Raw genomic sequence first — 15,405 nt, forward strand, 5'->3', positions numbered from 1 at the left:
GGGCTTCCCTCCACAATAAAGACGACAAGAGGGGGGCCTTCACAAAAATAACACAAGGGCCAAATGAACCCTTCGCTGACTTTGTGGGACGCTTGCAGACAGCTATCACAAGAACAAATGGAGAAAATCCAATAACAGACGTTTTGATAAGGCAACTTGCTAAGGAAAATGCTAATGAGGTTTGCAGAAGAATTATACTAGGACTGCGCAGGGATGCTCCTTTAGAGGAGATCATAAGACGCTGTGCCACAGTGGACACAGGTGCCTTTTATACCCAGGCTATGGTGCAGACTTCCCAAAATTCAAACATGGGAAGACAGAATCCCTCTTGGCAAGGGACTTCCAGAGAGATTCGTAGATGCTTTCAGTGTGGAAAAGTAGGGCATCTGAAAGCTCAATGTTGGTATAGAGATAGAATGGGAAAACAAGGTGGGAGAACAAGACCCCAAACCCCATGTCCAAAATGCAACAGAGGCTTCCATTGGGCCTCAGAATGCAGACAGATTCAGGGAAACGGGATGAGGGGCCCAGCCCCAGGGCCCAGGGCAAAAAACACTTGGGGCATGATGGCAGCCAATGGTGCACCCAGGGAGGGCCTAGAAGTCCAGTATCCAGACATGACCAATCAGCCAGAAAGCCATATGATGGGAGAAGGGGATTACACAGTCAACCAGCCAAGAAGCAACCTGATGGCAGAAGGGAATTACAATTGGGGAGAATAGAGCTGTATGCAGCTGGGACAACTGAGATACCCCCTGGAGAGGTGAAATCTGTTCCTCTCCAGCTTATGGATCCCTTACCTCCAGGCACAGTAGGCTTGACCATCTCACCTCCTTTTTGTACGTACAAAACAGTGTCCATCCACACACTGATGTGGGAAACTGGGGAATGTGTAGATAATATCCCAGTCACTAATACAGGTAGACAATGTGTGACTTATCACCCAGGAGACGTAGTAGCATCAGGTTTACTCATACAGAATCCTAATAAGCAACTTGGTGATAGTCACCTAGGTTCTGACTCCAGACCACAAAATCCAGGAATTTACTGGACAGCAGCAGTAACAGCTGACCGACCTATGCTCACGATCTATATAAATGGCCTACCATTGGAAGGATTGGTAGACACAGGTGCAGATCGTACAGTTATTAGAGGTGCCAATTGGCCCAGTCACTGGCCAAAGATTAAAGCAGACACCTATATGTCTGGAGTAGGAGGATCAATAGCAGCTGAAGTTAGTGCTGCCCCTATGAGATGGACTTTTGAAGGCAAAACAGGAGTTTTTACTCCTTTTATAGTTGAAAAACTCCCCATCAATCTGTGGGGAAGAGATGTTTTACAACAATTAGGGTTAAAAATGAGTACTTCGGTTTTTTAAGCAGGGCTGCTGTTGAAGGCCTGCCAACACTTTCACCTGTTCCTATCCAATGGAAAACTGATACACCAGTGTGGATAGAACAGTGGCCCTTGGGTAGCGATAAAATTCAGGCCTTATTAGATATAGTACAGGAACAGCTTGAACAAGGACATTTACAACCTTCTCTAAGTCCTTGGAATTCCCCAGTGTTCGTTGTAAAAAAGAAATCAGGAAAATGGAGGATGCTCACTGATTTAAGAAAAGTAAATGAACAGATGGAAACTATGGGAACTCTTCAGCCTGGACTTCCATCTCCTACTCAATTGCCTAGAGAGTGGCCTCTTTGGGTCATCGATATTAAGGATTGTTTCTATTCTATCCCTCTGGATAAGGAGGATATGAAAAGATTTGCCTTTTCAGTGCCCAGCGTTAACTTAGCTGAGCCTTATAAAAGATATGAATGGACAGTTTTGCCACAGGGAATGAAAAACAGCCCCACTATGTGTCAAATGTATGTTGCTGCTGCTCTTGCTCCAATAAGAAAAGCATTTCCAAAAGTTATACTATTACATTATATGGATGATATATTGGGATGTGCACCTGAGGAACAAATGTTAGAAGCATGTCTACAAAAGACCATAGAAACACTAAGATACTACAAATTATACATAGCTGAAGAGAAAATTCAAAGACATGCTCCTTTTCAATATTTAGGATATGAAGTATACCCTAAGGTGCTTACAGTACAAAAACTGTCCTTAAGAACAGAGAAGCTAAACACCTTAAATGATTTTCAGAAATTGATAGGAGATATCCAATGGATGCGACCAGTGTTAGGCTTGACTACCTATCAGTTACAACCATTATATGATATTTTAAGGGGAGACAGTGCTTTAAATTCACCACGCCAGCTTACAAAAGAAGCTCAAGAGGCTTTGAGAGAAGTTGAATTGGCTTTATCCAATGTGGTTGAGAGAGTCACTCAAAAACCCTTGGAAATAACAGTTTTTGCCACACAAGAGGCACCCACAGCAGTCCTTCATCAAGGAGACAGTGTGATAGAGTGGGTGAACCTCCCGGCACAACCAGAACAAAGTCTTACTCCTTACCCAGTGCTTGTGGCTAGAATTTTGTTAAAGGCCATTAAGCGAGCAGTACAATTATCTGGGGCAAGACCTGATAAGATATACACCTTTTACACCAATACACAAATTAATGTGTGTTGTGAGACCATCCCAGAGTGGCAAATTTTATTAGCCATGGCTCCTAATTTTATACATGGGTCTCCATTAAAGATAACCAGACTTTTACATAATTGGCGATGGATTCTTGAAGAAAAAGTTTCTAAAGTTCCCCTTAAAGGACCAACTATCTTTACAGATGCATCCAAACACAATATTTGTGCTGTATACTCTCATGATTTAACCATAAAGAGAGTAGTCAGAACTCCTTTTCAGTCCACTCAGCAGAACGAATTGTATGCAATCATGTTAGCTCTCACTTATTACCCAGGAGACATAAATATAATATCTGATTCAGCCTATTCAGTAGGTGTGGTACAAAGAATTGCCACAGCCCAAATAAAATTTGCAGCTTCTAATATATATCAGCTCTTTAAGGAACTTCAGGAGCAAGTGAGAAAACATCCAGGTAAGATTTATATCTTGCATGTCCACTCACATAGTGGACTCCCAGGCCCTATTTTTGATGGGAATTCAAAGGCAGATAGCCTTTTAACTATGTTGGCCAGTACACCTTTATTTCAGGAGGCCCAGGAATCCCATTCTAAGTACCATCAGGCTGCTCGAGCTTTGCGTTTGCAATTTGGGATTACAAAAGAGGAAGCTAGGAGCATAGTAAAAAGCTGTACGGCTTGCCTTCCTTTCCATGCTCCTACACTGCCTCCAGGGAAGAACCCTCGTGGTTTGAGACCCAATGAAATCTGGCAAATGGATGTGACCCATTATAAATCTTTCGGTCGTCTGTCTTTTATCCATGTTGTGGTAGATACCTTTTCAGGATTCACTTTTGCCATGCCAGCAGCAAAAGAGACAGCCCGAGTGGTCACTGAATTCCTCCTGCAAGCATTTGCCATTATGGGTGTGCCACAAGCAATAAAAACAGACAATGGTCCTGCATACACCTCCAAACATTTTGCACACTTTTGTGCACAGTATAAGATTTTACACACCACTGGCATACCCTTTAATCCTCAAGGACAGGCAATAGTAGAGAGGAGAAACAGAGATATTAAGACGCTGCTCCAAAAACAAAAGAAAGGGGGAGCCACAGGTAACCCTAGAGAGCTTCTAAATCTAGCACTTTATACTATTAACTTCTTGATTTTTGACAAAGATGCACTGGCTCCGGCAGACAGGTTTTATAACCCACCGGAAGGGCAATGTCCAGTGCGAGCAGCTCCACTATCTTTAGATAATCGCCAGGTGATGTGGAGAGACCCAGAAAGTGGTGAATGGAAGGGACCAGATAGGCTAACTGCTTGGGGGAGAGGGTTTGCTTGTATCTCTACAGGTGGAGAAGGAATCAGATGGGTGCCAACGAGCCGTATTCGCCTTGTCCATCGCAGAGAGACGGAGCAGACCCTTGAAACAAAGGAGAAGACCCAAGAAACATCGGTGGTTCTGTTGCTGATTGTGCTCACCATTGAAAGAGTGTGGCAGTTATGGCGTTTGACTCATGGACATAGAAAATCATTGGACTTCAAAGCCCTCAGGAATCATTGGATTTTCTGAGAAATGATAAGACTGTTACAGGACTTCAAAATCTGCTGGAATCATTGGATTCCCTAAGACATAAAAAGACTTTTGCTGGACTTCAAAAACTTGGGGGGATCATTGGATTCCCTGATATGTGAAGCAATGGACAATAGACTGGTTTTGGACTATCTCTTGGCTGCTGAAGAGGTGTATGTGTGACTGCTGTTTACATACTCTCCTTCTAGGACTTCTGGCAATCTTTTACATCATACTGTTGATTTATATTGTTTGTTATACCGTTACTTGGGTGCATAATTCATGTTTGTTACACCACATCAAGCCTGCACTGACTGTGGGGAGAGTCATCACTAATAGTCTCTGCGTTGTTGCTATGTGCTATGTGTTCCCATGCTGATGGGTTTGTGCATAATAAGACCCTTGAGCCCAGAAACCTGCTAGCAACCCCCACTTCCCTTTGGTGCTTTTCATCTCCCTTCCTGAGATGTCAGGGAGGGCGTGATTATCTCCTTTTTAGTGCTTTCACCTCCCTTCCTGAGAAGTCAGGGGGGTCGTGATCACTTCCTTTTCGGTGCTTTCACCTCCTTTCCTGAGAAATCAGGGAGGGTGTGATCACCTCCCCTTGGGGGCTCTGACCTCCCTGAGGAGTCAGGGATGGCATGATCACCTGTGTTCTAAAACAAAAGAAAGCGGGAGATGTAATGGGCTGAGGCTTGAGTTGATGCACTGAGGTCCCAAGCACATGAGGCTAAATAGTAATTGGACCATACTCTATTAATAGATAAGCTTGGAGAAAGAATGGCCCCCACCCACTCTTTGTGCAAGTCCTGATGTGTTGTATAGGAAATGACGATTTTGGTGGGTGGAGGCAGGGGAGTGGAGAAGGAAGGGGAGGAGAGACCTTTGGGACGGCCATTGCCACAGTTGCCGACACAGTTGCCTCCATGGTTGCCTCGGCTCGCGTCGCTCTCTCTTAGCTGGCTTCCTGTCGCAACTGCCTATATTTGCTATCGCAATCTTTCTTGCCTATATTTGCTATAGCAATCTTTATTCACCTCTTCGCTTCAATAAATATTGAAGATTTTCTCCTTAACCTGAATTCCTGACTCCGGCTGACTTTAAATACGCGGTCATTACACTCAGATACTTACTATCTGTGTAACCTTGGAGAAGTCATTTAACCTCTGTCTTAATCCACTTGAGAAAGAAATGTTAAACTATTCTAGCATCTTTGCCAAAAGATTAATTTATAGCATTAATAGCATGATTCATGGGAATCACAGTCAGATTAAATAAGTGAAAAACAGCAGCAATAACAGTAGCATTTGTATAGCACTTTAAAATTTGAAAATATTTCCTTTCATTTTACCCTCAAGACAACTCTCAAGAGATAAGTACTATTGCTATTCCCAATTTATAGATAAGAAAACTGAGTCTGAGGGTTAGTGATTTTCCCAGAATTACATAGCTAATAAGTTTCTGAGGTAGAATTTGAACTCAGGTTTTCCTTATTCCAGATCTCTTTCCATTGTGTCACCTAGCTGCCATGATACACTGCATCCAAGATTTTCTATCTGTCTAAGGATTATGTATGTTCAAAATCGTAAGATAGTAGTATTCACCATGATTATTCAATTTTAAAATATGAATATGGCTATCTAACAGCCTCTCATGAAAGAAGCAGCATTTCTTAACTAAACAGTCTTTTTAAGAAGATTTAGCAAAGAGAAAATCTATTAACATTTGATGGACATTAACTAGTTACAAACTTTAGCAATGTATATATAGCTGTCATAGATGGTAATAACAATGTATAATAACTAAATAAGAAAAACCAGCCACATATCCAAGTTCATTATCTCTCCCATGATTAGCTTTGCTATTTGTACTACAGCTGTTCCCTTAGGACTTCTCAGGTTTTCCCATCATCTTACAGCTGAATTCTGAATATACTGTCTCCTCCAATTAGAATGTGAGTATCTCACTTTTGGTATTGATATTCCCAGAGCTTAGCTCTTTTTTGGCACATAGTAAGTACTTCAAAAATGCCCTTTCATTCATTCAAGGCTTTGACCATCTGTGATTTCACTGGTATAGACAATTCATCTACTTCAATAAATCAAGCATTTATTATACACTGAATATGTGCCAGGCAATGTGCAAACAAATCATAATGCTTAGGTGACAATAAAAGAAAAAGAAATCATTTGGCTACCTATCTCACTGTGACAAGTCTAAAAGGAGGTAGACTAGGTCTCAAATGACAGATACACAGTCCAACTGCCAGGAAACCTTGTCACTTGATTGCCCTGACAAAGATTGTACTAACTGGTCTAGTCTTCAAGAATCCAGAGCCACCATCTTCAATCTTACAACCATCATCACACCAACAGCACTGCCCGATATTCAGAAGATCTATATCCACCCCCCCCCAAAAAAAAAAGAAAGAAAGAAAACACAGAACTTAACAGAGACTAAAGGACTCTCCAGGGAGTTAGGTGGCACAGTAGAGAAACAGCAGTGGATTGGGAATGAGAAAAAATTTATCTTCATGAGTTCAAATTCAGACTCAGACACTTATTAGTTGTGTGACCCTAGATAAGTCACTTAATCCTCATCTCAAAGTGATCTGGAGGAGGAAATGACAAATTATCCTAGTAGCTCAGCTTAAAAAAAAAAAAAAAAAAAAAAAAAAAAAAGCAAAAAAAAAATCACAAATGGGGTCATGAAGAGTCAGGCTTAAAGAAGAGGGAAGAACAACAACAACAAAAAAAGAATGACTTTCTATAACTTGGAATTGCAAACTTCTATTAGATCATGCAAGTAAAAGACAAATTCAAAGAAAGAATTCGAAGAAAGGGAGCTGGGAAAGAAGATGAAAAGAAGCTTAAGATGAGCCTCACTTTAATTAGCAACCTTGATAGAACTTTAATATCTATAGTTCAATTCAATCCCCCCCAACCAACCAAAAAAAAAAAAAAAACCAAACAAACAAACAAACAAAAAACTCCAATCTTTAAGTAAAGGTTCATGATAGGCAAGATATTGGAAATACAAAGACACAAACAAAACAAAAACAAACAAAAAACTAGCCTCTGTTCTTAAGGAGTTTACTTTCTATTAAGTGCAATCCAAGCTGGTCTCTATCCTGTGTTGCTAAGATGGTAAAGGAAAAGTTCCTCCTTTCTTCCTGACAGTACTTATGAGGAGTTGTATTTACACATTGCAAAACTAGTCAATCACAATTAAATTCCAGTTCTAAATTCATTCATTCCAAAATTATTCTGGATATATTATAAAGCTTTGTCTAGTATATCCCTGTCTAGTAGCCATGCTCATTCATTTGCTTCAGTACGCGGAGGAAAGAATATGAGCAATGCAGGAAATTCAAATTCACAGAATGGTACAATAAGGCCTTTTCAGTTTCCTAATACTCAAAAGCATCAGAAGCATCACTCCTGGTAAGTGAGGAAGGGGCAGAGACAATTTTGTAAGCTTAAGGACTATGTTCTGGTAAGTTCTCTCCACAGCCCCTTTACCCTTTGAGCAATATTTTATTTGTACATATGGTACATGATTCCTATCACTGCCTAATCTCTTAATGACTTCATTGCTAAACTGCAAGAGTCAGAGCATCACAGAAAGGGGTCTAAGCAAATTATAAAAACATAATACTTGCTATTATTCTACTGCCCACAGATTCTACCCATAGTGAAATGAATACATTTGATTAAAGCCAGAGTCCTGTTCTCTCCTCCAATAAGTCACCACAGGCATACAGAAAATATCGTAAGCACAAAGTAAAGTAAAAGATGTAACTTTCCCATTCAGGAGTAAGAAAGAGTCCATTAAGCTAAATACTATAATCTTAACAGGATGGAGAGAAGTGAAGTCATATTCACACTGATCATAGGAAACAATCAGATTCATAAAATCCTGATGACTTTGGGAGTTTAAATTATTTCCCTTGGGCAAAATGGGGCATAATCATATGTTTTTCTACTGAGCCACATTCTTTGGTAAACATTAGAAATAATGTGTCAGCTCATGTAAATGACATGGCTCATACAATAAGTAGTGACAATAAAAAGACATGCTTATTTTTATAGGCATTACTTGGTTTATAAACCTAGCATCTGTAATGTTCTTATCTACAAGAAGAAATGGAAAATGATATATAACTGTTGCCAAGGAAACAGTGAAGTAAAATCCTATGTAAACTACCAAACACTTTAATAACCTGAAAATTAGGAATGGGTGAGAAAAAAAATAGCCCCAGAGAGATATGACATATTGTGCTACCTACAATGGATCCAATCCAGGGTCACAGCTCAAACAGATGAGACAAAGTGTTGAAAGTTGGTGATATTCCAATACTTGGTTTGTTTGGCAAACTGATGATGAAGATGATGATGAGATGCCAGGAGATACTTGAGAGGCAATTTGAATTTTGATGTTGAATAAGTTATAGAAGACATAGCTTCTGGTTTAAAAAAGCACTGGAAAGTATAGTCTTTGTCACATGCAGTTTGCTTTAATGCTATATTCTAATTCTGTAGGATTATCCTTCATTATATTCCTTGCCAGAACATGTGAGAAATTCTCAAATGTGATTTCTTCTTTAAGTTTTTATTACTTTTTTTTTTCATTCAGATCTGTAAGTAAATAAGAACCGGGGTGGTAGTTAAGGCTATTGGTAACTATGATACCTTCTCTATTAAGCTAGAAGAATTTTAAGTAGTCGTGTACCACTGGGGTCTAAGTTAAATTCTTTAGTAAGATTATCCATTTTGATATCAGGAAAAATCCAGCCTTGTAAGTACTTTTATACTGTATCTTTGAATTATGCTGCAACTCTGTTTTTTCTAAAATGCAACGAGAGAGAGAGAGAGAGAGAGAGAGAGAGAGAGAGAGAGAGAGAGAGAGAGAGAGACAGAGACAGAGAGACAGAGACAGAGAGAAAGAGAGAGAGAGAGAGAAGCATGTTTTTCACTGCCTTAAGAGGGGTAACATCCAGGTTGCCAGCATGTGTTTCTTCAAGCTGATAACTATCTAGAGATACCCATCTCTGCTTGGGGACCCTGACTATATTTACAGAAAGGGAAAAGATTTCCTTAGGATGACAGATTTTTTAATCAGCCCATTTTATGTTTACAATAGCAGAACCATTACTCCTTAAAAGAAACAACCTACTGGCAAAGATCAACAGCAGAAAATAACAATTAAAATGACCTACTACATCTCAAGCTTGTAAATACTCAGAACTATCGAGAAATTCCATGAAGGTAACCAACCTTTAAAAGGCCTATTCCCTAATATTCAAGTAGTGTAATTCTCTTCCAAGCAAAAAACGAAAGTGAATAAATTATATAAACTGCCAGGTACATTGTTTTGGTTTTTAACATGCAAGAACTTTAGGAAAACTATTGTAGTCTCTTTTTACTATTATCTGATTTCCATTTGTTTTCAAGAAGATATTAGTCCATCCCACAGAGAACCTCACACTAACCTACAATCTATAAATTTCTGTCAATAACTATGTTCCTAAAGATGGTAGATTATCAGATAACTGTTTGTACACTAGCCACAGGCAAAAGTATAGAGAAAGTTAATATAATGTAAAAGCAAATCTTGATGATTTTGGGTCCTGGGCAAGCAATTTAAAACACGATAATGACCTACACTAATATTTGTTTCATGGGGCCAGCATTGATATTTTTGACAGCTCTAAGACAGATGTATTTTACTTCAAATCTAACTATAATAAAAATTTCATTATAACCCTCTCCCTCTGGACCCTGGAGATAAATGGGCAGGTAGAATGTTTAGCATACCACACATGAGGAGATATAGAGAAGATCAAGGAAAACAAAAAAGGAAAGTAAGCTTGTTTGGGAATGGATATAGGACAGTGGCAAATCTGTATAGGAAAATGAAAGAAAATATTTTTTTAAAAAATTCTCCAAATGTTAAAACTACTTGGCAGACTGGAGGTGTTATGCTATTCACCATCAATTTTGGTCCCTGAGCATATTCTTAGGTTGCTCATCCTTGTCTCCTACAGTCACTATGTATTCCTCACTCTGCCTACTCTTTCTAACTGCCACTGAGGAATGATTTAAAAAAAAAAAAAAAAAAAGGAAATCTAGCTTTGTTGCTTTAGTGTTGCAAGCAGAGGGCCTATGGGCTGTATCCTTTCAAAACACCTTAAGGTTATAATGACTAGAAGTTTAGTTACCCTTTGCTCTCCTACTCCTGGTCTTAGAACCAGGTTATTTAATGAAAACTGAGAATGCAAAGATTTTCTGAGGGTTCTTATTATAGCAAAACTGCAGAGTATGGTTCTATTTAGAATTACAATTAAGCAATCTGAAATGCAGACTACCACTGAAGACTTCAGGTGGATTCCTCAGGAAAAAAAGTTGCTCCAGAAACAGGAAAAAAAAAAGTGGAAGTTTCTGCCATTCTATTGCCCTCTTGCCTCTTTCCTAACAGCCATTGATAGGTCATGACATGATTGGTTTGGGGTTAATGCAGGCCTCACCAACATGGATACTTTGACCAAGATTTCCAAATCTTTCAAGGAACTGGACCTACTCTAGAGGAAGAGGGGAGGCCTGTGCTGATAAAAGGATTCCCAGATTCTGTGTCCCTCTTTTCTTCCTTTATACCAAATATTTGAAATAACTATCTCAACTAACTTTCCATCTGACTTTTCAGGATATGTATGTGTATATCTTTGTGTACATGTTTATGTGTGTTTGTGTGCTGAACAGGGACAATTGGTTTTACTGCTTTTTAAAGATTGTTACCTTAAGAGAGAGGCTATACACAACCTACAACCAACCACTTCTGCCTCCTATCAGAAGAACCAGCAGTGATCCTTAGGACACATTCAGTTACACATGTGATCAACATCAAGAGCCACCCACTGTTATTTTCCTAAGAGAAAACATTCTCTTGTGTGCGAATGCATCTCTCTCTCTCTCTCTCTCTCTCTCTCTCTCTCTCTCGCTCTCTCGCTCTCTCGCTCTCTCTCTCTCCTTTCTCCTTTCTTTCTTTCTCTCTCCTTTTCCTCCCTCTCTCCCTCCCTCATCTCTCCTTCGCTTCTCTGTCTCTTCTACTTTTTTCTTCTGTCTTCATCTCTGTCTCTGTCAGCACACACGCACACACCACTTATCATCATTAGCATCACCACCACCAACCCTGGACCTCCTGCCTAAACCAGGAACCAGAAATAAGTTGTATACTGCAGCCTCTGGTCAGATTCCTCCAACCCCATCCTGATACTCACAGCATCTTCCACCACCCCCCCACAATCACCCCCTTCCCACCTTTATCTTCTCTCTCCAAAAGAGCATCTATTTGCCCACAGCACTGGCTGGATAGCATCAAAGCCACACAGGAAATGGAAAAGGTGAAGCCCCTACCTTGACAGCTTTGCAATCTTCACAAAGCTGAACACATCCATGCAGGCAGCAGTGACTGACTACTAGGGATCCCTCGCTCCTTTTACTCCAGCAGAGACAGCGGCAGCAGCAACCCCATTTCAGGGAGTTTAACGTGCCCGGGTCTCAAGTGACAGTGGTGGCAACAGCAGCAGCAGCAGCAGCAACAGCAGCCTCTAGGGAGAAAGCACCTGGAGGCAGAGGCTGCTACCCCCCTCCGGCCGACAGCTGAGTGTGCATCTCCAAGAAGAACCATTGATCTGTGTCCAGCCTCGGGAAAACTCAATGAAGAAGGAGGAGGAGGAAGAAGAAGAGGAGGAGGAGGAAGAGGAGGAGGAAGGGGAGGACGGGGAGGAGACGAAGAAGAAGGAGAAGAGGCTGAGTGGCAGAGGGTGGCCAGAGCCAAGCAGCCCCCTCTTCAGGCCCCGGGCTCGCGTCCCCAAAGGCGGCTGCCCACTGTACCCTGTCCCTGTCCGGATGCTCCCAGCAGTTTCTCGGGCGGGGGGGAGAGCAGGAGGGAGAGCAGCGCTGGGGAGGAGGGGGTTCGCGTCTTTTCGGGCTGGCTCTCCCCCACTCCGCTTCTGAATGCATGGAGAAGCGCAGACTGACTTAGCGAGGAGGAGGCAGGCGGGAGCGACCGACGGTGGCAGCAGCAAGCCAGCCTTAACACACACGCACACCCCCCTCTCGGCACTGCAGCTGCCTTCTTTCCTTCATCTCCCCAAATTAAGCTGCTTTCCAATTACTTCTCTTCATGCACCCGCACCCCACCCCCTTCTCAGGGTGAAGATTCTCCCTTGTGCATGACAGATTCTGCCCCCCCACCCCACCCCACCCCGTCAACCCAATTTTAAAGGCTTTGTTTAATTTATAACAGTGGTATGAGTGTGAGTGACTCTGTGTGTGTATCCTATTATATACTGCAATTTGGAAGACTTTTTAAAAAATGACACCTTCCTCTCCCGTTCCAAATATTGGTCAGTACATACAGAGTTGCCCAAACACTAAATATACAATGAGAAAAAATACTACATAGGGATGGTTGCGAAAAGGTCGTTTTCAGACCGCTGGGATAGGAGTAAGAAAACAGAACAGATGTTTTGTTTTGGTGTGGGAGAGCTGCCAGGGCAAGAAGGAGAAGACTTGAATCTTGGACTTGTCTTACAAGGTATATACTGGCCATCAGTATAGGAATAGTTAGGGGAAATAAAAAGGGGAAGAGCTTCGAAATAAATAGCAATTTTGACACAGGACAGGAAGTTATAAGAGAAGTTCAAAAGGTGTTTTGTTTAAGAGAAAATAATTAGGCGACTCTGGGATTGAGAGAAGATAAGCTTAGGAGAAAGGGCAGTCATTCTACAAGAAAATGAGAAAATGGAGTCTCTCAGCCAAATTAGGCTTGCTTTTCTAAATTAAGGAGTGAGTCAAAAAGAAGAAAATCTTTGCCTGAAAAAAAAAAATAACATCAAATAACCTATAAAGAAACTAAATTCTAATTACTTCTCAGAATTAATTCCTCGTTTTACCATTACCATTTGTTCTCCCCCTCCTATTTCTCCTTTTAGTTGGAATTACCTGTTTTGTGTTCTTCTTGGGACTCTTTTCTCTACCCCCTCTTTTTTTTCCTTTCCTGTAGGGCCTTTCTTTCAAAATCCCTTAAAAATCTCCTCTAAAATCAGCTGAAGGTCAGCTAGTTATGGAAAGCCAGTGTCTCCCACTGGGCTACATTTACCTGAACACAAAGTACACTCCAAACACAAAACACCAACCCAGAGATTTCCACAGACTTAAACATAGGGATTCACTTTCAGAGGAAGGGTTAATGTGGGAAGGAAATATTTTTTAAAGTTAATAGAGGATTATTGAGACTTTTATGTGCTATATTTAACCCATCCCATGCTCAAAGTATTATACTTCCAGGTTGTTTTTGGTTTTTTTTTTTTTTTGAAATCAATCTTCTAAAAGATTAAACATCAAATAATTCTTAATTTGTAAAATAGAAATAATTTAAATCTCAGCTCCTAGAATGATTTTTTTCAATTTTCTTCTTGCTTCCTGAAAATAGAATCACTTAATTTCAATAATGCTCCAAATGAGCATCAATATTATTTTTTAAGAAAAAGAAAAGACTAAATTATGTATATTATTTTAATTTAGGGAATAAGGATAGGGAATAGACCAGTGATTTCATTGGTATAAGGATTTTCAGATGAAGACACATCCTTTATCAGTACTGGTTGGCCCCTTCTATTCAACTTATAGAGCCTAGAGTAATGAAGAGTTGAAATGACCCACTTAGGGTTGATCATATAGTCAGTGCTTGTCAGAAAGAAGATCCGAATCAGGTTTCCCATATTCGAGGCTATCTCTCTAGATAGTATATCGTGTTTTCTCTCTTATTTTTTAGAAAGAGTAATATCTCAAATTTGTGTATAACTTTGTACTTTTCAAAAATTATCAAATACTTCTCATTTGATTCTTAGGACAATCCTATGAGGTAAGCAGGACAGGTTTGAAATTGTTTTCTTTTATCAAGAGAACTCCTAAGTATGGGGAATTCCTCTATGAACAGACTGCAACTAAATTACCATTATAGTTTTTAAGGTAGAAAGGATTTCAAAGATCATTTAGTTCAACCTATTCATTTTACTGGGAAAAAATTAATTTGTTCAGTCACAGGAGTCAGAGACTGTCTGATTCTAGCTGCTAGGTGGCGCCATAGTGCACAAAGTGTTGAGCCTGGAATCAGGAAGACATCTTTCTGAGTTCAAACCTGAGTTCAGACATTCTGTCTGGACAATCATTAACCTTGTTTGCCTCAGTTTCCTTATCTGTAAAATGAGCGTAAAATGAGCTGGAGAAGAAATGGCAACCCAGTCCAGTGTCTTTGCCAAGAAAACCCCAAATGAGGTCAGAGTCACACAGAACTGAAAAATGATTGGACAACAACAACCTCTGACTCAAGTGATTGCTCTTGCCATTGTACTGGGCTGACTTAGTACTTAAATGCTCAGAGACATATAGGAATTAAAGAACCTGCCTAAGGTTAAGAGATAATTAGTACCAAAAGTGGGATTTGAACCAAGTCTTCCTGACCCTCAGGAAATATTGTTGTCTCAAAACAAAAAACAAAACAACAAAAAATCCCCCTAAAATGCCTTAAAATAAAACAAAAGGGAATTACCTCTTAATATTAAGTTTACTATCCTTCCCCTAAACCCAAACTGTGTGTTGATTCTAGTGTTCTACAGAGATAATAATGAGAAAGATAATGATAATTATCCTTATTAGATATAAGAATTGTGATTTCATTGGTATGGAGACCTTTCAAGCCTTTTCTTCAACTCATGTCCTTAAAGAATTTCCCAGAGCACAGAGGAGGAAGTGATTTTCCTGGAGTCATGCAGTCAGTATGTGTCAGGGGCAAGACATGTATGCAGTTAGCTTTCTATGCAGTGTTGGTTCTGGTGGTGATGCTGGTGATAGTGGTATAAATATTTCAGAAAGTCAATAAATCCATCATCTTACCACATTTGTGCTAATTAATATTCCACATGATCCTAAGTGACGATGATAACAGCAGTTCACACTTATATTGTGCTTTAAAATTCATCTATTTTGATAAATTGAGCTATTCTTGACCTACTGAATTATTGAATTTCTGGTACCACTGTTTTCCTATCTTCACTATACTCTCCAATGGTTGTTGTTGATAATAGTGACCTATGTTTTTCTATTCCTTTTAGTTATTTCCCAAGCTCCATTCATTTAAGCAGCAGTGAAAATATTAAAAAAAAAAAAAAATCAAGGTAAGGACCATGTCTGCTGAGCCCTTGCCCTGGCTCTACTCCAACAGAGAAATGCC

At 40.0% G+C, this 15,405-nt stretch overlaps 1 protein-coding gene across 2 annotated transcripts in view; it reads right to left on the minus strand.

Moving 5' to 3' along the window:
* Positions 1-12,374, minus strand: part of FRMPD4 (FERM and PDZ domain containing 4) — a 743,167-nt gene extending 730,793 nt beyond the window's left edge. For both annotated transcript variants that reach the window (XM_051984529.1, XM_051984531.1), the window contains exon 1: positions 11,523-12,374. In XM_051984529.1, coding sequence (XP_051840489.1) covers positions 11,523-11,563 — 41 coding nt within the window. In that variant the 5' untranslated portion in view covers positions 11,564-12,374. The remainder of the gene's footprint in view (positions 1-11,522) is intronic.
* Between the last annotated feature and the right edge of the window lie 3,031 nt (positions 12,375-15,405).

This window comes from Antechinus flavipes, chromosome 3 (genome assembly GCF_016432865.1).
Source record: "Antechinus flavipes isolate AdamAnt ecotype Samford, QLD, Australia chromosome 3, AdamAnt_v2, whole genome shotgun sequence".
In the NCBI taxonomy this organism is placed as follows: domain Eukaryota; kingdom Metazoa; phylum Chordata; class Mammalia; order Dasyuromorphia; family Dasyuridae; genus Antechinus; species Antechinus flavipes.